Raw genomic sequence first — 26,371 nt, 5'->3', positions numbered from 1 at the left:
AGAGATGAAGAAAGAGGGAGGAAGGGGAGGAAGAAAAGAAAAACATGACAGCTATTTCTCAAAGTCAGAGTAAACAGTTCTGTCTAGCTCTGGGTAGAAAGCTTTTGGCCAAAATGAGCGCTGGACGTCAGGCATTAAAAAAGCAGCAGACTGAAAAGAAGCAGACCGAAAGGACACACACTCACACTCACTGTTTAACACACTCACAGTTACACTGTACACATGAGTGCTATCAAGAGCATCTTACAAACACATCTTTTAAAATGTTGCTTCTGTTGAGCGTAGGTCACAGTGCTGCTGACACTCAGTAAAGGCCTTTACTTTTCTTCAGGTCCATTCTTTGTAAATCTGATAGACACTTGTAGTCATTCCATGTCATTCCCAAAGCAACCTAAAACAAAAAAACAGAAAAGTTACTTAAATCTCACCTGCTATATTTTTATTATTATTTTACTAATATCCTGTTGGACTTAACAGTTTACTTGATATTAGTTGATATTATTTTATACTGATTGGCTGACACTGAAACACTTTTTTTTTCAGTCTGCCTGGAAAACAAGTTGTTTTTATAAGATATTCAGAGTTATATTCAAGTGACTTAGTAGTTAACTACACATCCACATATTTTTCTTTTTTCCCCAAGTTATACTACCAATCAAATGTTTGGGGTCAGTAAGTTTATTTTTAAGAAATTGATACGTTTACTCAGCAAGAATGCATTAAATACATGTAATAGTAAAGACATTTATAATATTAAAAATGCCAAATAAATGTAGTTCTTGTGAAGTTTTCATTTATCGATGAATCATGAAGCAAATGTAACCTGGTCTCCAGACAAATATTAAGCAGCACAACTGTTTTTAACATTGATGATAATAAGAAATGTTTCTTGAGCAGAAACTCAACATATTATAATGATTTCTGAAGGATCATGTGACACTGAAGACTGGAGTAATGATGCTGAAAATTCAGCTTTGAAATCACAGGAACAAATAACATTTTAAAATACAGTCAAATAGAAAACAACTTTTAATCTGTAATAATATTTTAACAGCATCACAGTTTTTCTGTATTTCTGATTAAATAAATGCACCCTTGGTGAGCAGAAGACCCCAAACTTTTAAACGATAGTTTGCGTCAGTGAAATAATTAAGTATCTTAATTATTTAGATCTATGGAAGATAAGACAGCCCTTAAACAGCATGTTCAAACAAACTCAACTGTAATGTGTTGCTTTACATGTCAGTAAAGTCTAATACAATTTACAATAGTGTAAAAATAAATAAAAAAGCTGCTATTCAGATAATTTTGAAGGTCATCTTGTGAGTCAACCATACAATAATCTACATGCACATGTACAATAATCATGTTTTAGTGTTAAACCTTGAAATCATTCTAAGACAGGTAGTTCTCCAGGTGTAGGGATCCTTCAGGTAAAGGTCTCTTCAGCAGATCCTTAAGGGGGAACTGGGTCTTATTAAGAGCAGCTAGAGCATCCTGCACCAAAGTCAGATTTTTACGCACCGTGCAGTCCTGGAAAAATATTTAAATGAGATTTCAGCGTAAATCATATTCCTCTGTACATGCGCATGTGTGTGATGATGATGATGATGTGTCCTCAATCACCTGTACTTCCTGTGTCAGTCTCATCTCCCATGAAGGGAATATATTAGTAAAGGTGAGAGGCTCTGCCCCTTCATCAATAAGATATGCCATGGGAGGCCTTCTAGGATTCCTCTCTGAACACAAAACACCAACAATAACTTCCAAATCAGAAACAGAAGGCTGTGCTTTCTAATATCCATTTGGCCAGACTCACCTTTGCAGTACTGTAAAGCAGTCTCCATAGCGCACTTCTTCTCTTTGTCCCAGTGGGGGCGCTGTGAGACTGAAGATTCACAACTTTGCCATAAATACACCTCCAGATAGTTATCCAGCAGGAACAGTGCTGCCAAGAGAATGGTACAACATCATAGCAGTGTGAGGGAAAAATAATGTATATTATATTAAGATTTATCTCATTTGTTTGTCTGTCAGATTCCTTAAGTACTAAACACATTGCTTTAAGTGTAGTATTAAAGACTTTTTATCTGCACTTGTGCTTGTGTGTACAGTATGTGAACTTGCTTACTCTCACCTGGATGTGGCACAGCATATAACTTATCCTGGAGGAAGGGCATAGCTGTAATGACACCATTCCCATGGGAGGGGCTAATAAGCTCCACCCCTTTGAAAGTTCCTGATTGGGCACTCAGGTGATAAAGGCGGGGGGTAAAATTAAATTTACCAGGATCTAGAAGGAATGAAATTCATCTCTTGTGAAAAAACGGTTGCAAATGTTCATTGCGTGACAAGAAGTGACAAGTTCACATGGGATTTATCAAAGTTTGTTATACATCACACCTTGTAGCATGCAGTCATATGACTTCCTGTCTTGTGGTCCAATAGCATTCCAGAAATCTGCAGGCTCTTTCCCTTCCTCCACTTCTTGGACATTCATAAATCAAGCACAATCTGGCAACGTGCATCTTTTATTATGTTTTATGAGTTTGCATGATACAGAATTATAAAGGATCTACCCTTATTATGTTTTATGAGTTTGCATGATACAGAATTATAAAGGTGTTACTCACATTTGTGTGAGGCGTTGGATGGTCTGCTTGGCCACCTGACGTTCTTTGCTGTGGGCTTTGCAGCCATGCCACAGGTAGATCGCCCCCTGCTTGCTGTTTAACAAGATCAACGAGCCACGAGACCGCAGACTGGAGCAGGAGCACTGTACCTCCAACAGACTGCCCTCCACTGGGACGTCACCCCTCACACAGAACAGATGCCAGCCTCCTGAGACACATACCAAACGTATGATGCCAGATGTATTAACTGGACCCACAGTAATGGAGAGGATTAGATATTTCAATGACCAGACCTGTGTCTCTGCTTTGTTGTTGTCTATAAATGACCATTCCTCCCTGGAACAACTGCAGAAAACAGGGTGGCTCCTCGCCTTCTGTTACAAACACCTGAGAACTACACTGATTGGTTAGTGCTGATGACAGGTCACGCCCACTGACATTGGAGTGCCGCCCCTTCCAGATAAAAAGAGCAGATTGTTCCTGACCTACTGCCATTTGATCTCCTGTGAAATAGTAAAAAAAAGAAAAAATTGAAAAATAGAAGATTGTTTATATACATTTATACAGAATAACTTAAACAACCATTACAAAAATAGTCCAAATATTTCAATTTTCACATTTTTCAATTTTCAAAAATGTAAATATAGGTTCTACAGTTATATACACAGTATAGAGACAGATAGAGCGAACTGATTTATTATTATGTTTTAAAGGTTTAACAAACAAATAAAAACACAACAGTATCATTCATAATATTTTATTGCTTTAAAATTGTAATATTATTAAATTATATAATATATTATTTTATACTATATAATATATAGCCAAATAAAGTTAATTTTTACATTGTTACATTGTTAGTTTCGTTGTTGATTTTAATAAATAAAGTTTACATTTATTTTTCTAGAAGTGAGTGCTGCACCTTTTCCTCAAGCAATATTATTCTTATCATTCAAAATAATAATTATTATTACACTTTTATTCTTAAAAATATAATGACAGTAGTCTAAAATATTTATTTTCAGAATTATTTCTAAATGAATTCATTATTCTAAAGTTTTAACAAACAAATTAATAAATAAATAATGTTCCCCTTGATTATATTTACACCTGGTTCAGAATCGCTGCCATAACACACGTAAAGCCATTCAGTATAAAAGGTCTTAGCCACACATTAACTCACCTAAGGCTGTGAGGCTGTATGTCCAGCATATAGCATAAGTGCTGCCCTCATTGAACTGTCCCAAGCTCTCTGGGGAAACCTCACACTCCTCACCCTCTGAAATAAGCCACGTTTTCACTACAAGAGTGCATAACTCTGCCTGCCGGCCATCACTCAGAGTGACCGTGTCCCGTCCCCTTCGTACATCCACACCATCCAGAACAATCTGAGACACCCCTGAGAGAGAGACTCCACCGAAAAGAGCTCTGGCATCACATGACCACTGCTCAGCAGACACTGGCTGGGGAGATGACTTGAGTGAGAAGAGAAAAGACATTACTGAGCTAGAAAGACACAATATGAAATTCCTTAAAAGTGAAAACCAATCACCAGAGGAGAGTAAGAATATAAAAAAATGCTGAGTATAAAAGAAAAACATATGGCATGTTGTTATCATAACGTGTATATCAGTCTCCTCACCTTCACCTCCTCTTGTATGGATGGAGCAATGTTATTTTTGTTCACATTTGTCTGTTCAAATGAGTTTGTAAACTTCTCTTTGAACAGTATCGTCTCGTTTTGGTCAAACACACGGCCAAAAAGTGCCCAGTCTGGCCGTCCAATACCCTGCCTGAACATACAAATTAGTACATTTGTTTGTGATAACAAGTAATAGATTATATATAAATCCACTCATTTAATATATATATATATATATATATATAATATTTTTTAAATTTTTTATACATTTGCATGTATATAAACATATGGAGTTCATGCAGCTCAAGTGCTGCTGTAATTTAAATAAGGGACAAACCATATATCGAGACATTCTGAAATTCATGCTAATGTTTCAAATGGTTATATTGATAATATAATTCGTAATATAAAAATTTTATTTATTTAAAAGAATACAAAACAGAAGTATTTTCAGTAGTTGACTTTTAGACCCCAATGAATATATGAAAATACCCCCATTCCAGTGAACGTACTTGTGAATATGGGCACTGCCACCAGAGGGATCCAGAGGGTTGATCCTGCAGTTACTGTAGTCATATGCTCCGTCCCAAACCTGCTGAGCCAGCTGAAGGGCCAGTTTCCTCTCGCTGGGGCCCACATCTTTCCCGTGCCACAAATAGAGCTCGCTGCCGAAGTCAAACAGCAGAGTCTGAAATGGAAAAAATACTGTCATTACATTTCACGAAACACCTTAAATGTGGTTTCATCATGTATAATCACAAGCTGCATATAAAGTACATGTCATTCTTTCAGGGAGATCAGGACCTGAGAGGAGTTCAGAAGACTGAGGTCCGGTACGACAGCCCAGCCCTGCTCATGAGGACTGAGTCTGTCTCCCTGCAGCCTATAAATACAGTTTGACTCTGATATGGCTCTCTCATAGTGCTCATCATCATCAGCACTGTCTGGACCTGCAGAGAAAAACACACATACAAATGTCATTTGAGCAGTTTTGAGAAATGAAAGTGTTTATGATTATGAAATTTTATGAAATTTTCTGTCGTGTCTCTTGCCTTTATACTGAGTCTGTCCACCGAGAAGGTTCCAGAAGTCTGCTGCCTGCAGGCTGTCTGTATTTACACCTTCATCCAGGTGAATAACACCTGTTGCCTGACAACCCAGATCCCTCTGGGTCACAATCACCGAGGCCATTTCAGACGCCTGGAACAAACCATTAGTCAACAGCCAGGAGCTAAAGCCCATTCCTCAAAATCCCATTCACAAAAAAAGAAACAATAATACTACATGTTTAGAAATGTTAATCTTAATTCAATTAAATTTAGTATTTGCAATTTACCTGAGCTTAATAAAAAAAATAATATTAAATTAATATTTAATTACATAGTATGTTCAATAAAATAAAATGTACCAATAAATAAAAACACTTCCCATAGTATTTCCTATCTTATTGTACACTCGAAAATATACTGCTTACGGTGGAAAAATTACTGTAATGGCTTAAACAGGAATCTATGGAAGCCCACTTCTGCCACTAAATAGAAAATAAAAAAAGGTAATTGCAACTTTTTATTTCACGGTTCTGAATTTTTTTTTTTTTTTTTTTTTTTTTTTTTTTTGCAATGGCAAGTTTACATCTCACAATTCTGACTTTTTTCCTAAGCATTGTGAGATAAAAACTCAGAATTCAGATTTTTTTCTCTCGAGTGCAAGTTTATATCTCGCAATTCTGACATTTTTTCTCGCAGTTGTGAGTTTATATCTTGCAATTCTGTTTTTTTTTGTTGTTGTTGTTTTTTTCACAATTGTGAGTTATAAAGTCCAACTCTTAGGGGGGGAAAATTATTATGTTCTGAAAAAAGTCAGGATTGTGAGATATAAAATCGCACTTACCTATTTCTCACAATTCTGATTTTTTTTTTTCTTTCTCAGAATTAAACATGTTCTTTAGAATTTAAATTTAAAAAAAGTTTTTTTCTTGCATTACTGACTTTATAACTTGCAGTTGCAAGTTTATATCTCACAATTAAGAGAAAAAAGTCAGAATTGCAAGATTTAAAAAAAAGTCAATTTTTATTCAGTGGTGGAAACGGGCTTCCATATGAATCATTCTGTTTGTGTGTGAACTGATGTACCTTTTCTCTCTCAATGGTGTTGGAGAGTTTTCCAGTCCAGAGGAAGCAGTGTGATGGTGTGACCAGCAGAAAGCAGTCACCACTGTTAAGAGAGAAACACCGACGAACCTATTGAATCACCAAGAATTACATAATCAAAAATCAAATTTACAACAAATGCATTAAAGAGAGGTTTTGGGTCAGTAAGATTTTTTTAATCAATACTTTTATTGAGAAGAAATGCATTAAAGAAGAACATTTAATGAATATTAGATACACCATCATACCTTTAACCTGGATGAGCATAAGTTTGTTGTATGGCACTGTGGGTCTGCTCCCTTTTCCAGAGGAAGAGACATCAGCCGGGGTGCAGTTAGAATTTTTCATAGCTAGTAATAAAGTGATAAAAAAAAAGAAATATGATGATGCTAAATATGTTTAATACTGTTAACACATTAGATCAATCATGACAAAATAGTTTAATCAGCTAAACCTAAAAAACTGTCAGTAACTTGACTAATTGAGGGAAGATAAAACGGTTCATTGTAAACCTGTATTATTCTCCATTTCGTCGTTTTCTTCAGACTGCATGAAGTCCTGCTGGATATCTTCTCGAGCAGCAAGCGCACGTAATGGATTCCTCGAACCCTGGGTCCTGCGGGACGGTCGAACTGAGCGCCTGTGCTCGGCTACAGCTGAGCTCAAACTAAACACAAACAGAGCGTTAACCTGTATCCTCTCACACACTTAGAAATCCCCCACAGATATGCATTTACATCGGTGTGTTGGTCTGACAGAGAGTGCTCAGGTCCGGCTCCGTGTCTCCTCCAGTGGTCAGACACGCTGGTAGTGCAGAGGGTTCAGAGGTCATCTCAGCACCAAACATCTGACTCTCTTGGACTTCACTGGCACAAATGGTTTGTGTTTCTGTTTTCAAGAGTTTGGGAGAATCTTCCTCCTCACAGCTTGCCTAAAATAACAGACAATCTAAATAAGCTGAATTATTTAATATCCATTATAATACTTAAAATGTTTGAATAGACTACCATTCAAAAGTAGGGATTGGTAAATGTTTTTAATGTTTTGGAAAGAAGTTTCCTATGCTCAGCAAGGCTGCATTTATTTGAACAAATTTACATTAAAATGATATAATTTAAAATAATCATCTTCTATTTAAGTATATATTTTATAATGTAATTTATTCCTGTGATGCAAAGCTGAATTTTCAGCATGATTACTCCAGTCATCAGTGTCACATGACCCTCCAGAAATTAATCTAATATTATGATTTTCTGCTCAAGAATAATTTTTTTTCATTATTATCGATGTTAACATTTTTGTCGTTGTTTAAATATTTCTTGTGGAGAGTGAATTTTTTTCAGGATTATTTGATTAATAGAAAGTTCAACAGTAAATTTATTTGTATCAATGTAGATGACTATTTTCATGTTTGACCAATTTAATGCATCCTTGCTGAATAAAAGTATTAATTTCTTTCTTTTCTTTTTTTTTTAATCCCAAACATTTTAACAGCATTGTCTATGTATCATAAAAATACATTGACTCTCTCTGTCACCTGTGGTTGGGTTTGAGTGGTTGTGGAAACCTCCTGAGCTTCATAAGAAAGACTCCTCTAGAGAGGCAAAAAGAAGGAGGAAGAGTATAGTAATAGCAATTGTCTAGGTCCGGCCAGTCAAAGCTAAATCAAATCAATGACATACCATTATTGACAGTTAAATGTTGAAAATGTTTTGCTCAAATATTCTGTGGAACTTAATATGACAAGGCAGCCAAAACAAAAACAAACACACACATTCACGATACAATATACAGTAAAACAGATGCACCAATGTTATGTTGAAAAGCACAGGCTTAGAGCAATAGCAGTTTATGAACACATTTCATTACATTCACAGTCATATTATGGAAATTCACACCAACTGTTTAATGTGGACAAAAACTGGAAGAAATTCTCACCTCATTAAAAAACATCACATATTGAGGTGTGGAGCTTGAACGAGAGTATACAGAGGAAAACACAGGCTCCTGAGAGGAGAGGATTGATTAATTGATTGATTGAATGATTGATCGATCGATCTGTAAAAACACACATAACATTCTTACCCAGCACTGAGTTTGGGGATTCGACTCAGCTGTAGTGACATTCTCATCCTACAGGGAGCAGTGAGGAGAAAGACAAGAGGAAACATTAGACTGACACCTGTGACTCACATGCTGCATGTCAATGTATATTTGACCACAAAAACACATGCCGATGCATTCATTTAATCACAAAAATATGAATAAACCTCAAACTTTAGCTCTCTTTGAAAACACAATGAAATTTCATCTACTGTACCACACACATACAGTAGAGTTCACAAACCTGTGGCGCACTGCTTAGACTGATATTGCAGCTTTCCGTAGCATTTTGCTTCTCCTCTTCGTTCTCAGCTCCTTTTGAGTCTGTCAGCCTGCAGACAAGATTTTCTCATTTAATAGGGTCAAAACTAGTGCTACTAATCGCGATTAATCGCCTACAAAATAAAAGTTTTTGTTTGCATAATGTATGTGTGTGTTCGGAGAACCTGTCACTGATGGCTGATTCTCTGCTCTGTTCATTGATCTGGAGGTCCTCTGATCGAGGAGCAGATCTCTGTGTTCTGCCAGAGGATGCAGAGGCTTCCTTCCTTGCCCTCTGCCTCCAGGGAGCGCTGGAGAGAGGAGCTGGAGATTGATCCACAGGTGCCATATGTCTCTCTTCTATCACCTCTCTCTCTCTCCCGATCTGCTCCAGGCCGTGTCCGTTCAGGTTATCCCTGGCTCTGCTTTCACTCCTCCACACCGCTCCATCAGAAGAGCTCTTTTTCAAGATGCCTTTAATCTGCACTGCATTCTGGGAGTTGCTGTCTGATGCAGGCTTCAAATTGTGTGATGAGGTGAGTTCAGAGGAGGAAGCCCACTCCTGTGAAGAGCTTAGCCCAGAGAGATGCACTTCACTGGGCTTCAGATTGATGGACTCAGCCTGCTGTCGGTCAGAGAGGTGAGGCGCCAGATGAAGACGAGGAAGCTCAACAGGCCCTTTCTGAAGCTAAGAGTGGAAGAAAGCTTGTCAATGTCTCTGAAAGAACCAGAGCAAGTACTCAAGAATTTATAGTCACAAAAGAAACAGTTCCCTGTATATATAGTGGTGGCCAAAATTATTAGAACTCTAGTATTGTCACCAGCTAAACAATGGTTTTAAGTAAGTTATTTCTATCCTTTGCTGTAGTGTGTCAGTCGGAAATATCAGTTTATATTTACAAACATTCATTTTGCCATTAATTGTAATAATCCAGATCTCTGTGTGGAGCACTGGCTGTTGTCAGACTCCTTGCGCAAACAAAAATTTCACTGGATTTTTACAATTAATGGCAAAATAAATGTGTGAATACTTGTGTTCTAATCATTTTTTTCCACCGCTGTATATTTATATATATATATATATCAATGGAAGATTTGCAGCTGCAAAATTGCATTACTACAAATATCATAATTCCAGTGTCCAGTATTTCTACCATATTAATTCTTTTATTTTAAATTAGCAATTTATACTGAATGAAATATCAACCCAGGAAGTGGTATAGGACTTCTCAAACAAAAGTCTGATTTTTCTCAGCATTTTGTTCAAAATTTTGCATTGTAATGAAAACTACAAACATTCAAGAGTTAATAAAAAATGAAGGATTGTAATGAAAACTACAAACATTCAAGAGTTAATAAAAAATGAAGGCATGAAGCTTTTTCTTTTGACATTGCATGTTAAAACATGCACCAGCCAGCATAAACCAGCATGAAAATCTGGTCCTTTCATGAGGGTCACTATAGATCTAAAGCTCTTGTAACACACTGATTTGTTCACCATACACTGATTAGAGTTACTCCACAAGTGGCAAATGTAGAGGACTTCTAGTAATTACAGATATGCAGAGATACACAGTATGTTTATGCACTTACCAAACTGACCTCATCCACAGTGATGGGCTGTGTGCGGTAGCGTGCACCCTTCTGTCTGCGTCTCCCAGAGGCCTCTAGAGGGCTGCCGTCTCTCGCGGGACTCCCCACAGCACCCAATATGGGCTGAGACAGTTTGTTGAAGAGAGCCAGTTTCTCACTCATCGACAGTTTAGTGCCAGCATCATCCTCCACCTCAGGCTCAGCCTCACCTTCCTCACGCGACTGTGGACTGGAGGAAGAATAATAGACAGTTAATAAGCTCATCATCTTTTTCCCAAATACATTGCTTGTTATTAACTCTCAGAATTACTTTTTAATGTAACAGTGGCCCTTCTGCTGTGAGTATAGCTAGAGATTGCGAGACAGATGGAGCGTTAAGCTACAAGAAATTAGTCCTGCCTACCTCGCTGCAATCACTGTTTCCTCAAAGGTGATTGGCTGAGTGAGTGCTCGAGGATCGTTGTTACGGCGAACTCTGCGCTCATGGAAACTGTTACTGGAACGAGGTTTGAGGAACGAGGAAGCCTCAGGTGAAGCGGTCTTCTCCAACTCCTGACAGAGGAACAACATTAATCAAAAATTAATGAATGAATGTTCATGCTATTTAAAACAAATGTGAATGCTGACCAAGGGCCATCAAACTCAAAAAAATGACCATAAAAGTGATTTCAGATTTCAGTCGTTACATTAATGTTGGCATACATTCTAATATACTCCACATTTTGTCCCTGGTCACTTTCACAATTCACTTTCATTGTATGTATAACATTTTTTGTGAAAATCTACTTGTGTTCCCCACATCATCCACATAATCACATCAATCACACATGTGGATGAATAAATGACATAATTATCATAGATGAACATTTAGGTTCCTGTCATTTCTATATCGGCAAAAATGAAATTACAATGCAATTTAAATGTCTCTGGTGAAGTGGGTCAATGGCAGAATGAATAAAATAGAGCCTGGGTTGGCACTCTGGGTAAGGAAGACACAGTAACCAATGAAACCCAGTGGGTCACGCTGTAACCAAACACTTCAGGTGTCTTATTACCACCTACAGTCCAAAGACAGACATAGAGAAAGAACAGAGAAGAAAAAACATACTGGATCAGAAACAGAGAGAGAGTGAGTACTCCAAAATTACAAATACCCAGAGATTTAAATGAGTACATTCAAAATTGATCATCTAAGGTTTCCTAGAAGTTGTTTTTCACAACTCATATATTTGCTTTATTAAAAAAAAAAAAAAATTATAAATAAATAAATCTTGTATCTGAGTGTATGTTCTGAGAGTGCAATATTCTGAAAATATGAGAACATGATGCCTGAAAAAAAAACATAAAAAAAAAATAATCATAAAAGTACTCAATACTAAAACACCAAAAGGTGTATTTTATGGTACCGGATCAGTATAGTCTACAGTATAATATATAATTAGCGTCTATTAAGAACAGTAAATTGGGAAGTCCCCACACGGGTAAATATATACAAGGGGGGTGTGTGTGTATTCCATCCATGGCAATGACCTTTTTCTTTTCAGCCTGCAGCAGATGCTAAAGAGATATGGTGGGCTCTTGTTTCACCTACTTTAAACAGAGACATCTTGGCAGCTACACTCATCTTGGCTCTGTCATCTGTCTTTACATCCACTGCAAGAAAAAAATAAATCACAAAAAAAATCACTGTGCTGATTCACACACAGAGACATATATTTATCTAACTGAGGACATACCACTGAGGACTACTACTACCGTTTTTCAGAGTTGATTAAGTGAACTATAATGAATTAACTGTAACTCAATCCTTTCCATTAAAAGACTTTTTGCAGTTTCATAATTATTTTAAATATTATTCATAACGCTTTTGTAATTGAGGGTGTCCCTAAAGAGAGGTTTTGTCAGATTTCACTCGGTTCTGAGGATAAATTTAGCCACAAGATATAGTTGCCTAAATGCATATGCGTACACACGTGCATTTGATTCACCTTAGATCATAATGGCCAAATGTCTGTGTGAGATCACTAAATGACTAACAAACATATCATACCTACTCTCTCACGCACTCATAAACTCATTGCTCCGTGTTTGGCCAAACTCACACGCGGCCTGGCAGATGTATTCTTCACCTGTGTGTACTTCTCTTAACTGGCAGATTTACGGCTGATCTCAAACACACACACACACACTTCTTCCCTCTGTTTGTCTCTCAGGTCATGTGTGAACTTAGTTCATTATGCTAACTGTGTTTTTAGATGATTAGATGATTGTGTGTGACTTATTACTGTCCTAAAATGCACTCCTTAAGCTTGTTCTAATGCAGCCTCTTAAGATTGATCCTCTCTCCGGTAATAAAACAGAGGTCATTATAACTATTTATGACAGTATCCACTTACTCAGAATATTTGCATGTGTAAAAGCGTATAAGAGTGTGTTTATGTTTTGGTTTACTATGGTATCCTACACACTTCCACTAAACACAGCCTCACTTTGATCCATCGTTTTATTCCATCATAAAACTAGCAGTACTATAAAAATTTTATTTTTAAAACAGGTATAACGTTTCATTGATAGTATAGCGTTAGAGTTACAAAACTTATGAAAGGCCACTCAGACTACAGTTAAACAATCATTACAAAAAAATTAAAAAATTTAAATGCTATATATGTAAATACTACAGTATATACACTACCAATTAATGTTTGGGTTCAGTAAGGTTTTTTTTCTTTTACAAATAAATCAATACTTCATTCAACATTAAATTGATCAAAAGTGGAAATAATAACATTTACAATGTTACAACAGATTTCTGTTTCAAATAAATGGTGTTTTTTTGAACTTTCTATTCATCAAAAGAATAACTGAATTCGCTTTGGATAAAAGTGTCTGCTAAAATGATAAATATAAATGTAAATAAAAGAATCTTGAAAAAAATGTATCACAGTTTCCACAAAAATATTAAGCAACATTGATATTAATCATAAATGTTTCTTGAGCAGCAAATAAGCATATTTAAATGATTTCTGACGGAAATGTGACACTGAAGACTGGAGTAATGATGCTGAAAATTTAGCTTCGCACAGAGAAATAAATTACATTTTAATATTTATTAAAATAAAAAAATTTTTTTAAACTGAAATAATATTTCACAATATTACCATTTTACTGTATTTTTGATCAAATAAATGCAGTCTCGGTGAGCATAAGATCTTTAAAAAAGCATTAAAAATTATACCAATTCCAAACGTTTGAAAAGTATACTAAAATTTAAGCAACAATTGATTGCAGAAATATTTCAGTATTATACCATCATCTTTGTTTTCACCTATTTATCGTCAAAATTATTCTATTAAATTTCATGAGTTTTAGCTTAATTTACAAAAAAAAAAAAAAAGAGAGAGAGAGAGAGAGAGAAGTGCAATGAGCTTTTTACTGCAGGTTTTAACTTTGGAACCACATGAATTACTTAAATCACCTAAATTAAAAATGCAGCAATTTTAAGAACTTACTTTGTGAGTTGTCTTGATTTTCATCGTCCATTCTACTGTGAAATAAAGAAAAAATGAGAACTCTCAGAGTAACAGGAAGCACCAGACAATCAAACTCACTCAAACCTTCTCATGCAAAGTAAAAGATAAACAGAAAAAAAGTGAGATGACTTCACGCCAGATCTGCTGTAACAAGCCTCTCCTGCACTACAGGCATTGTGACAGACACAGACACATCTGTGCAGGTTAGGAGCATGACATAATGCTAACTATTAAAACTATGAACTCTCACACACACCCTGTTTGATGATCATATCAAGCACATAACATACATGCTGAACTCATTTCCTGACTCAAAGGAAAGGACTGTGCTGACTTATGATCTCTGACATCTGTTAATATATTCCAGTTAGTTATGATATTGAAAGGTACAATAGCACTAAAAAGTCCTTGGATTTTACTCTTAAATTACTAGCAACAAACACGCCCAGCACTTTCTTAAACATGTATTTGTTATTATGCAGTGATTCAACAAAGATAAAAAAATATAAAAATATGTGTAAGTATGTGTGTGACATTTTCCTTGCAATTGTAATATTATAACAACTAAACATAACTCTCAACTCAAAATTGATATAAAACCCACAAATCCTAAATCTTAAAATCACTAAAAAAAATTATTATAATTCTGACTCTTTTCTCAGAATGCTGAGTTTACATCTCTGAACTCTTTTATTTTGTTCCCAACACTGAATAAAAAAAAGGGTGATTGCTATTTTTCATTAGAGTCACAGTTTAGACTTGTGTTGATAGATCTAAACTCAGAATTGCGAATCTCAAAGTTAAAAAATCTAAAAACATAAATCAAAACCAAAAAAAGTCACAATTTTTATCAATACCATTTTTTCCTTCTTTCTTTCTTTCTTTTTTATCCAGTGGGAGAAACATGCTCCAATTTATGTACATATACTACTATTCAAAAGTTGGGGTCGGTGCAATTTTTTAATGTTTCTTATGCTTAGCAAGAATATTTTTACCTTTAAAATGTGCACAGCAAAACCAGTAATATTACAAAATATTCATTTGAAAATACAAAAATATTCATATTAAATATATATATATATATATATTAGTTAAAAAAAAGAAACATTTATTTAAAATAGAAAACCTTTGTAACATTATAAATGTCTTTACTTTCATTTACTTTCACTTTTGTTCAATTCAAAGCTTCCTTGATGAATAATAGATAAAAACTGACCACAACCTTCTGAATGGTACTGTATGCAAGCAATGATCAGAGGCATTTTCATGTACGAATGTTTTTTGTCACATCTTAAAAGGTTAATAATAAAGTTAGGTAGTAAGCAGCTGCTGTAAGCACACAGTGGAGCTCAGAGACAGTTGTCTCCGTACCCGCAGCTGTCCTTTATCTCGCAGGCTGTTACGGGTTGAGTACGAAAGCGTTCACTATTTTTGCGGCTCCCTGCAGAATCCCCTGGCATGTATCGACGGGCACGCCGACGACTTCCCTCTGCACCTGGTTGAACTGCGTGGTCAAGAGTCAAGGCCACCACGCCACCATCAGTGGCTCTAATATTTGAGTAGACAGACCATAACAGATGAAGGAGAGGAAGAAAGTGTGGGTGTGGGAAAAAGAAACAGAGAAAGAAGCAATGAGTCAAAGGAAAAGATTAGAAAAGGGCTCTGCTACTCCTCACAGCACACTGAAGAAGGTAGAGTGTTAGACAGAATCAGTCACACTGGCCCAAAACTACAGGTGCACATTAGCATTGTGTTAGCACCACAAAATGTGCACAGAATACAATTTATTACATAAAGAGATAAGAGCTAAAGATAAACTAAAGTGAACCTCAAAATAAAAATTTTCGCATACAAACTGACTAGACTGGAGCTATTTTATATTTATATTTATAAACTACCATTCAGACTGGAGGTCAGTAAAGTTTTTTTATGTTTTTGAAAGAAGTCTATTATGCTCACCAAGGCTGCAATTTGTTTGAACAAAAATATTAGTGCTGTCAAGCGATTAATTGCATCCAAAATAAAAGTTTTTGTTTACATAATATATTTGTGTGTACTGTGTATATTTATTAAGTATATATAGATACACTTAGATACAGCATATATTTTGGAAATATTTACATGCATATTAAATAATTTATATTCTTATATTTTATATTATATATAAATATATTTAATATATAAACATGACATACTTTTCTTAAATATATACATGCATGTGTTTGCATTAATAAATAATAAATATACACAGCACACACACACCTTATGTACACAAAACTTTTATTTTGGATGCAATTAATCGTTTGACAGCACTAAAGAGATATATAAAAACGGTAATATTGTAAAATATTATTATAAATTATAAATAACTTTTTTTGATTAGAATATATTTAAAAATAGTCATTTATTCCTGTGATGACTCCAGTCTTCAGTGTCACATGATCCTTCAGAAATCATTGCTTCAGAAATATGCTGATTTGCTGCTCAAGAAACACTTCTTATTACTGTCAATGTTAAAAACAGTTGTGTTGCTTAATATATTTTTAGAAACTGATATATTTTTTCAAGATTTTAAAATGAATATTAAGTTCAAATAACAATATTTATTTGAAATAGAAATGATACTTTTGACCAGTTTAATGCATGCAATAATTTCTTAAAAAAAAAAAACTGCCCCCAAAAGTAGCATATACATTATATTAATATGTATTGTATATTAAAATATATACAGCATTTATAGGATAATTTCAAACATATTTTAAAGTGGACACTTTATGAAAAAAGTGAAATATTATGCAAAATACTAGCGTTAGAGTTAGCGCTGGCCAAATAATGTTTTGCCTGGGGTAATACAAACAGAATGAAGCAGGAAATGAACACACACACTGAGGCGTCCCTACACTCTATCAGACGGAGCTGGGCTTGTGGTTTGCTGTAGAAGAGCGTTCTTCAGCTGGCCTACTGATACATGAGTGTGTAACTGAGGAGTGTCAGGGGTTGAGGGCCCATGGGAGTCTGGAGGGTTTTCCCCAGCCACTGTACCAGACGAGCCCAACAAACTTTCCCTGGAGAGAGGCAGAAGACTTCAACTAGAGACAAGAACTGGAGCAAATAAAGTGTGCAAGGAAGGGACAGCTGAGAGACAAGAGGGACAGGGGTGGATATAGAGAATGATAAAAGTGTAGCTGGAAGAAATATTTAGGCCTAAACTTATGATTTATATATATTTTTAAATTGCATATAACATTACCATCCATTTGGATTACACAGTTTTGACAAAGAAACTAACTTAATGTGATGCATATTTGCCAGTCATACATAAATTAAACAAATAAGTTTTCTCTTATAGTACTAATAAACTGAATGTTTACAATACACAATAACAAGGTTTATATATTTATCATAAATAAATCAACTTTGTTTCAGTTTCACACATTTGAACTAACTGAATACTGCCATAAATTGCCATATTCATACTTTTCAACTGAATGAATGTAATTGTTATCACAATAAACAGATGCATGCTGATTCTAAGCAGGTTGAAAAAATACAATTTTAAAATATTATTTAAATAAAATCAGACAGATACAAATTGTTAAAAACAGAATATGGCATGCTTTTTTTTTTTTTTGAGTAAAGATATCTGCCCTGTTTCATTTATGGACGACCGTCAAATATGTACCATGTTAAGTTAATTAGTTTGTTTATGTTAAAACAGTGTAATTCAAATTACTTAGGTTTTTTTAGTGCACAGGGAAATATTGCAAAACCTAGTGGGGATCAGAATATATTCACAGCTGGTAATCTTGTGTAAATCAGCCTAAATATTGGCAGAAAATTTTCCATATCTCCCTCATTGCAATTAATGCCTTGCTTATGACAACATTAAAACCAGAAATGTGTTTTAGGAAAGTAAATAAGAAATATGTCTACTGGATCTTTTCAATATAATTTTGAATTTGGCAACACTTTAGTATAAAGACCAATTCTCACTATTAACTAGTTGCTTATTAGCATGCCTATTATTTAAAAAAAAAAAACTCACTTTTTTTTCACTTTTATTTACTAGCTGCTTATTAGCATGCCTATTATTAACATATTGGCTGTTTATTAGTGCTTATAAAGCACATATTCTGCATAATCCTGCATAATACCTAAACTTAACAACTACCTTACTAACTATTAAATTATGAGTTTATTAACTCACAGTTAATGGCTTGTTAATTGTGAGAATTGGACCTTAAAGTGAAGTGTGACCAAAATTATAATTAGTTGGGCCGAGAGGAATGTCACAATTTTTTTGTGTGGTACAAAGGCACAGGAAACTCACCTGTTTTGGTGTGTGTTCTCTCCACGGGTGTTCGCCTTACACCCATTGGAGATCTTTGCAGGAACAGGCCTCTCTTCCAGTGGTGTTTGTCCATTCCTCCCCATCCCTCCATTCAGTCCTCCCGAAACAGACTTATCTGCATAGGTAGAGTCACGGACGCCGCGTCCTTCCCTCTCTCTTCTCGACCACTTAGATGGAAGCTCCTCTTCCTGGCTGCCGTAACGTTCGGCCAGCTCTCGGCGTCTCTCTGCTTTGTAGCGAGCAATCCGTTCAGCTCTGGACTCCTGGGCTACACTTTCCATTTGATCCATATCATGAACTCACTTTGGAAGTCTGAGGTATAATTCCTGGTTTGTGATCAAGATTATATCAACACCTCAAAAAATTGGAAAAACAAGGGTGGAGTCACAACTGAAGAAAGTTTGGCTGATCAGAAGCTCAAATTACAGCAGGTTCCTCTAATAATGCATTTGTGTACCATCCCCGAGGACATGACACTGTTGAAACACAAATAAACAGACACATTCATAAGTCATACAGCGGTGTCACATATATATGAACAGGAGAACACGAAAGCAAGTTCATTTAACAATCATCTCCACCACAAATATAAACCCTGTTTACTTTTAATTTCTTCATACAAGGCTATGAACCTACCTGTAAAACTAGTATTTCTCTTTCTTATTTATGTGTGTAAATGTGCTCCATAACCTGCTTAGCTGAGCTCCTGCATTTGGGAAACTCCTCTTACACTGACACTCTACACCACTGAAGTGCAGCTCAACTCAGCAGTCTTTGAGAGCAGGCCACTCATCAGGCCAGCTGATCCATCAACACCCAACACAGCTGCATTTAAAGATATTGCAGTCAAATTACAACAAACAAAAACCAAAAATCATTAAAAACAATAAAAATACCAACCAAAAATAATTCCTACCAAAAAACAAAAAAGACCCCCACACAACTTAGCCTAATGTGTTTCAGGTATTTTCAAAGACCCCCACTGACCTTTTAATAGCTCAAAAAAAGATTATTTTATCCTCACCAAAGTGGCATTAATTACAGTAAAGTACAGTAAAATCAGCAATATTATGTGATATTACTACAATTTTAAATTACTGTTTTCTATTCCAGTAGATTTTAACATGTAATTTATTCATTTGATGCAAAACTCCAGTCTTAAGTGTCACAAAATCCTCAGAAATCATTCTAATATACTGATTTGCTGCCCAAAAAACATTTAATATTATCATCAATCATCAGTTGTGCTGCTTATTATTAATGATGAAAAAAATGAAATCTTTAGCAGCTTATTATTAATGATGAAAAAAATGAAATCTTTAGCAAAATTATAAATGTCTTTAATTTCATTTTAAAAAAAAATAAAAATCTTTAGCAAAATTATAAATGTCTTTTCTGTCAGTTTTGATCAATTTAACATGCTCTTGCCGAACATTTTAATTTGTTTTTAAAAATAAATTCATTGCAAAAGTACACTGCTGCTAATTGTCTTTTTGGATTTGGTTTATTTTATTTTGATTGACTCATTGATTGATTGATTGATTTACTATAATGCTGCGGTACTATAATACTATCTATCAAACAAATGCTGATGGTCACAGGAACAGGTTTGAAGGAAAACTATAGGCTAATTCAATTTAGAAATTACTATTGTTGCTAATTTTACACATCTCTTTAATCTCACAAATACACAAATAAAGGTTCTTCATTAGCATTGGTTCATGGAACCTTTCCGTGGTACAAAAAGTTCTTTATAGTGTAAAAAATTTACTTTTATAGTTCTATGTTTCTTCTTTTAAGAACTGTTCACTGAAATGTTCTTTGGGGAACAAAAATGGTTCTTCTATGGCATTTCTGTGAAAACAACCTTTCGGAAGCTTTATTTTTAAGAGTGTATTGTAAAGACTGAGCAATAACATGAGGAACCTGAAGAACAAGTGGAGCTAATGCATCTGGTCTGAAAAGAGACAGTAAGCCATCATCTTGTTAGTCACACTCAGCTGTAATACATGAAATTACCCAAACAGCACCGTTCAGAACATGCCTTCCTAAATTATCATTCCTGTGTCCACAGATGTGGTTACATAGTCACCAAACTCCCATAACAACGCAAACACAGCTTTACTCATACATAAATAATGACATCATCATGTTATCACCCATATAACATAGACCTGGCATGTGGTGGATGGTCGACCCATGGGGATGGAATGTACCATTGTGTGTGTGTGTGTGTGTGTGTGTGTGTGGAAGGCCAGACTAAAGTTGGTGATGAGACTGAACTATAATTACCCATTACTCATGTTTTAAATAAGCCCTTTGAAAGTGTTAAGAATAGATTTGAGATGGGAATATCTAGTAATGACTGGTTTCAATCTTGAAATTTAGCCTATCAAAGAACAGCTATGAGTGAGTGAGTGTGTGTGTGTGTGTGTGTGTGTGTGTGTGTGTGTGTGTGTGTGTGTGTATTTGTAGAAGCTGCTCTGCTCCTAAAAAAGCAAAATGTAAGCATCAGCATTCTGCCAGATCCTCTCACAAATGAAACACAATAGGCCCAGTATAACAACAGCGCAGAGATCCAGCAGTACTACAGCAGAGAATGAGCTATTTCACTCAGCGAACCTTATATGGTGTTTCAGGAACCCAGAGTTTGAGCTCTCAATTCTACTGAACTCATAACATGAGGAATCACAATTATTATGACCTTCCGATATAATAGTGCTCTTCCTCCGAGAAGACACCATTTTCAACTAAAACTGGAAAACTTTTTATGTGTCTTGCCCAACAGTGTTTTGGTTTTTAATTGTTTATAGATGTTGTTTTATAAACGTAGCTTTAATATTTTCATCTGTCAATAGTGGAAATCACAGGTTGATGCATTTAAAAGGATAGTTCACATATAAAAATTCTGTCATCATTTACTCACTCTCATGTCATTCCAAACCTGTATGAATCTCTTTCTTCTTGCAATTAAATACCATGGAAGTCAATGGCTACTAGCAACTTTTTGGTTTCCAACATTCTTCAAAATATCTTCTTTTGTACCCAACACAGGAAACAAACTCATACAGGTTTGGAATGACATGAGGGGGAGTAAATGGTAACAGAATTTTCATTTTTGGGTGGACCATCACTTTAACTCAATGTCATCACAAAGTTAAATAGTAGGAGTTTGTTATACTAAATCTGTACAGGTATAAAGTTTTTAAACATAAAGATTTAAAACATATTGTTTCATTTGCACGCAGCTCATATCTGAAGAGCCTCTTCAGTATTGCATTAAAAATGTACAATTATGCAATGCACTTGCATTGCATTCAAATTATACATTTACATTTTATCAGTTCTTGCTTTCCCTGGTAATAAAACCCACAAACCCATTGTGCCATACTCCACAGTTCAAGCTACAGGAAAGACTATTGATTATTATTTAAGTTATAATAAATAATTATAAATGCTGTTGTCTAATGGAATCTATTAATAGCTTAAACCTCTTAAGAGGCATTACCAGACAGGATCTTCAGCAGCATTGCCATGTTCGTTCTATACCGAACGTGTCTTGTCTGAGAGTGCCTGAGAGGTTTAACAAGCTTAGCCATGTTATGACCCCTGATAAGAGTCTCAGATCAGGAGACAAAGAGTGTTTAACCATCTATTTGTGTTAAAAAGGTCTGCTATGTGCATTTAACAATATCTCTGTTTTCATCTAATTAACTTCTGACTTTGATATTGCTTAAAACCTTTGACATTTTATTTTTCCTTACTTTAATATTAGGTGAGCCTTTTAAAGACAAGGTTTATAAGTAATGATGTCCCTGCACAGCATCCAGCAGTAAGCAACCAAACAAAGCTGTTACGCTAGAGACAGAGCCAGAGAGACGTTAGAGGGAGTTTGAGGATATGGGTAGGAAAGGCACTGTAGTGGCTGGTTGACGTTTGGGATCAGTTAGACTCATCAGTCCTTAATCCAGTAACTCTATCTGGCATGGACATGTGCACACAAACACACACACACATAGACAGCAGCGCTCACGATTCAACAGTCACGACTGAGGTATTCTCAGCACACGCTACTTATCTTGCTTAATAGCCACTGGATTAATTGAACTACAGCTAGCTTATGGAAGGTGTGTTTTCTGAATTCACAACAATCCAGCTGCATTTAGATTAAGTCAAGACTCATTATAATAATAAGAGTCCAAGGCTTGTGCCAGGAAAAACAAGTAATTCAAGATGCATTTGAGATCATCAGATATCAATTAATTGCCAAAAAGCTTGTATTCAAACAGCAGGTGAGAATCAGTATGATACACATCTTAAGATCAGCTTTAAATTATTGTTTTATTTCTGCTTTTTGTCCCAATACTAATGAACCAGGCTACAAAAATAAATATTTATGAATATCCATGATAATAATAATAATAATATTATTTATTTTTATCTCAAAATTCTCTCGGTTATCATCTGGGACTCAACTAGAGTCCTATAATATTATTTAATATTATAATTAATTATTATTATTATTATTAACAAAAATTGTTACAATGTCGTTTAATAGTAATATTTACAAAAATAATTTATTGCAATTTGTTTTTAGCTGTTAAGCCTAAATTATTACATATTTATCTGATAATTAATGGCTGTTATTTTAGACAGTTAACTGTATTAGAGTACTATCAGAAAAACAAGAGTGTGTTATGGCCACAGCATGCATATTACTAGAATATTAGCCATTCATTAGTACTAATTAAGCACATATTAATGCCTTATTCTACATGAACTTATTCTACATCCCTAATCCTATCCAAAACCGAAATTTAACAACTACCTTACTAACTATTAATAAGCAGCAAATTAGGAATCAGTTAATAGTGAATAAGTGTTCCCTATTCTAAAGTGTTACCAAAAACGGCAGTAGTTTTGTGTGAGGGGTAGGGTTATGGGATAGAAAATACAGTTTGTACAGTATAAAAACATTATGTCTTTGTTGTGTGTGCGCATATTTGTTAAATCAATTGTAATCAAATGGTTGAAGAATCCAAATTTTAATATATATATATATATATAATAATCCATATTTTATATATATATATATATATTGGCATGACTGTTTGCAATGAGAAATACTACTACAAGACACATCCTATTACATGTTATTCTGCTCTGTTACATCACAGGGATTCAGAGTAGAGCAATTTCATGGACTTACAGCTACTACCATGATGGGATTCCAGCTTTTCTAGCCCCCATCCTGTGCTATGATCAGGTAATGCAATGTCACGATTATGTTTAACACCATCATGACAGACATAGTAATAGTCTTAAGACAAGTGGTAAACAGTACAACACAAAGATGTTTGGGATGCTAACCAGGATCAGAATGAACATAACAAATAAACAAATAGTGGAAGTGGATGACAGAAATTACATAGCTTTTGACCTTGGTTATACTCACACAACACACAGGTCACACAAGCTAGACAAGTCGTAACCCTCACACACACACACACACACACACACACACACACACACACACACAAAAACTTTCTTAACAAAATAAAATAAAACATATAACTAACCTCATTGCAGGCCAGGAAGAAAGAAATTCAAATTTTAAGTGTACGTGTAAGTCAATAGTAATTGTCAACCACAACTTTGTTAAGCATATAACATAAAGCACATAACATATTACAGAGGTATTCATAAGATTTTATAATACACATTATAATTCAATGCATTTATATAAACATCTGCAGACAATATCTATTCTTGGTTTCACCTTTAGAGGGTATCATGATATAACAACTGGATGCTGATTATATTCTATAATACTCTGTAAAGGTACAACAATTAATAGTGAAGTATTAAAATGTACTGCACTATATCTGTAGTTCCATGCATTCATTAAAAAAATTGATCAAGATGTATTATAAAGTGTTGCGGCATTATGCATAGCCTACAGAATGCATTTAAAGCCTATGCATATAAAACTTCAAGTATGTGTTACATTAATCACTTAATAGCAGTCATCATACTGCTTATCAAATTCTGGTGAAAATGCAGACGACCACAATATGAAAATAATGCTCAGCATAGACAAATGATTCTGCTAAATCAATAAATGCCGAAGTCATTTGAATTTGCAGTAGCGTACATTTATAGATAGAAACTTGATGAAGTGAGTTACTGAGTTTGAGGTGTACAGGTGCGTTTGCCGCGCTGAAAATAGGCACAAGTAAGTAGATAGGCTATCTAGTGAGCAGGACAGTAAAGCAGATATAACATTTAACTCATTTTAAACAGTAAAGATCCGCAACACAATAAAAGCTTGTTGTTCCGTCTGCAAGCAGAATCCAGCGCGCGAGCTCATTAGCCTACACGAGAAAGACACTACTGGACTTTTCAGCATGGACGGTCAAAGCAACTTTATGAAATGAACTCAAAAGCTGGTCGTTTTGTCGTTAAGTGTCACAACGATAGAAAAGTCAGACTGTTGTTATTCTTAAAACTCGTGATAAATGTAACGGCAGAAATGAATGACTGTACTTACTCGGTCTGGGTGCATCAGCTGTGCGCTCGGATCAGCTCTGACAGCTTCACACACACACACACCATCCCAATGGCCAATGAGAGAGTGTGAAAAGCCCTTTTAGGGTGTGTGTGTGTGTGCGTGCGTGTGTGTGTGTGTGTGTGTGAGAGAGAGAGAGAGAGAGAGAGAGAGAGAGAGAGAGAGATAAAAATACCCCCATGACTAGGGCAACATTCCATTCTAAGGGGCAACAGCTCAGTTTATTAAACAGCTACTTTTGGTCGCACGGAGTAATTTTTTTCCCTTCTAATTAAATGGTTTTCCACATGAACATGAACAGCACAATGAGGAACTATATCATAATCATATCAAGCATTGCCTTCTACATGGAGCGGGTCGCCCCCTCATGGTCGCCATAATGTTGACATCACATAACGGAGTTTCTAATAAATAATTATAAAAAATAATATATATATAATAATATATATATATATATACCACTGGTACTACTGGGATGAACAAGCGCCAGCTAAACATAAAGTGGACTTTTAATTTTAAACTAAATGGAAAATTCATTGATTTCACTCGCTGACCCCTCTGCAATAGATTTCTTGTTAACGGCAGATGTTTGTGACTGAACCAATTTTTGGTCATTGTATAAAATGGCTATTGTATAAAAAATCATATGCAATAATACTATGGCATGACTGCCTCCCAGTGGCCAACTTCCATAACTGTGGTCAGCAAGACACTTTGTGGTCTCTTTACTAACAGCATTAGATTAATCAAACGGAAACTGGTATGCGGATCCAGAAGAAAGGTGGCAAATAATATTGAAATTGCAGTTTTATTACTGAAGTGTCAGTATAAAGAAAATGGTCAAATTTGCATTCAATTACGAATTTAATTTAATTGTATTCATTTGAAAGGGCATGTCATAACTACACTTAATCTCAGCCCATTTAATTACAAAAAGACACTGTTGGCTCTGGTTTGTGTTTACCGAAAATTCATCAGGAACAGAAAACATAAAAACTTCAAACAATTTGGTCAGAACTTAAAACACTGCATGCGATTAAAAATAAGCAAACAGTTCCAATTGATGCCAAAACAAACACAAAACAAGGTGCAAAAACATCACTATAAGTCAACTTTCAAAAACAACTCTAAGGTAGCACACTGAAACTAACTGGAAACATCAAACTTACCTTTTAGACAACCAATTGTGCTGCAACATACACAAAATGTCATTATTAGAGAGTTGTCACATGTGAAAAAAGACATTCTCATTCCTCCTCACCATTGTAAACACATAAATAAGGTGATGGTATATTAAGGAGCAAGAGCTCCACAAACAGCTGGACTTTTTAAGGGCATTTGTTTCTTTTTAGCAGTACCAGTAAAATTGTACATTTCCACCAAAACATATTTGCACCTCATTTTCGTTAGACAAAATCTTGATTTACAGGTTAAGGTGTTGCACTTTACTCAATTATATATATATATATATATATATATAATATATATATATATATATATATATATATATATATATATATATATATATATATATATAATA

The 26,371-nt window shown here is 35.1% G+C and overlaps 1 protein-coding gene across 1 annotated transcript; it reads right to left on the bottom strand.

The window, feature by feature from the left end:
- Nucleotides 1-12: 12 nt before the first annotated feature.
- On the bottom strand, nucleotides 13-24,926 carry LOC109051080 (supervillin-like). The gene is given in 30 exon segments (XM_042721379.1): nucleotides 13-391; nucleotides 1,384-1,533; nucleotides 1,627-1,739; nucleotides 1,820-1,948; nucleotides 2,138-2,293; nucleotides 2,404-2,528; nucleotides 2,634-2,841; nucleotides 2,927-3,136; nucleotides 3,817-4,108; nucleotides 4,276-4,426; nucleotides 4,788-4,963; nucleotides 5,080-5,225; nucleotides 5,328-5,475; nucleotides 6,408-6,515; nucleotides 6,588-6,775; nucleotides 6,938-7,092; nucleotides 7,163-7,356; nucleotides 7,963-8,019; nucleotides 8,364-8,432; nucleotides 8,511-8,558; nucleotides 8,773-8,860; nucleotides 8,975-9,477; nucleotides 10,383-10,611; nucleotides 10,786-10,934; nucleotides 11,974-12,035; nucleotides 13,892-13,926; nucleotides 15,284-15,460; nucleotides 16,813-16,977; nucleotides 18,243-18,739; nucleotides 24,814-24,926. Coding segments are annotated over 29 exon segments (4,629 nt in total). The 5' UTR covers nucleotides 18,554-18,739; nucleotides 24,814-24,926; the 3' UTR covers nucleotides 13-304.
- Nucleotides 24,927-26,371: the final 1,445 nt, after the last annotated feature.

This window comes from Cyprinus carpio, chromosome B3, assembly GCF_018340385.1.
Source record: "Cyprinus carpio isolate SPL01 chromosome B3, ASM1834038v1, whole genome shotgun sequence".
NCBI classification, from domain to species: domain Eukaryota; kingdom Metazoa; phylum Chordata; class Actinopteri; order Cypriniformes; family Cyprinidae; genus Cyprinus; species Cyprinus carpio.
This window is presented reverse-complemented; position numbering and strand designations above follow the sequence as displayed.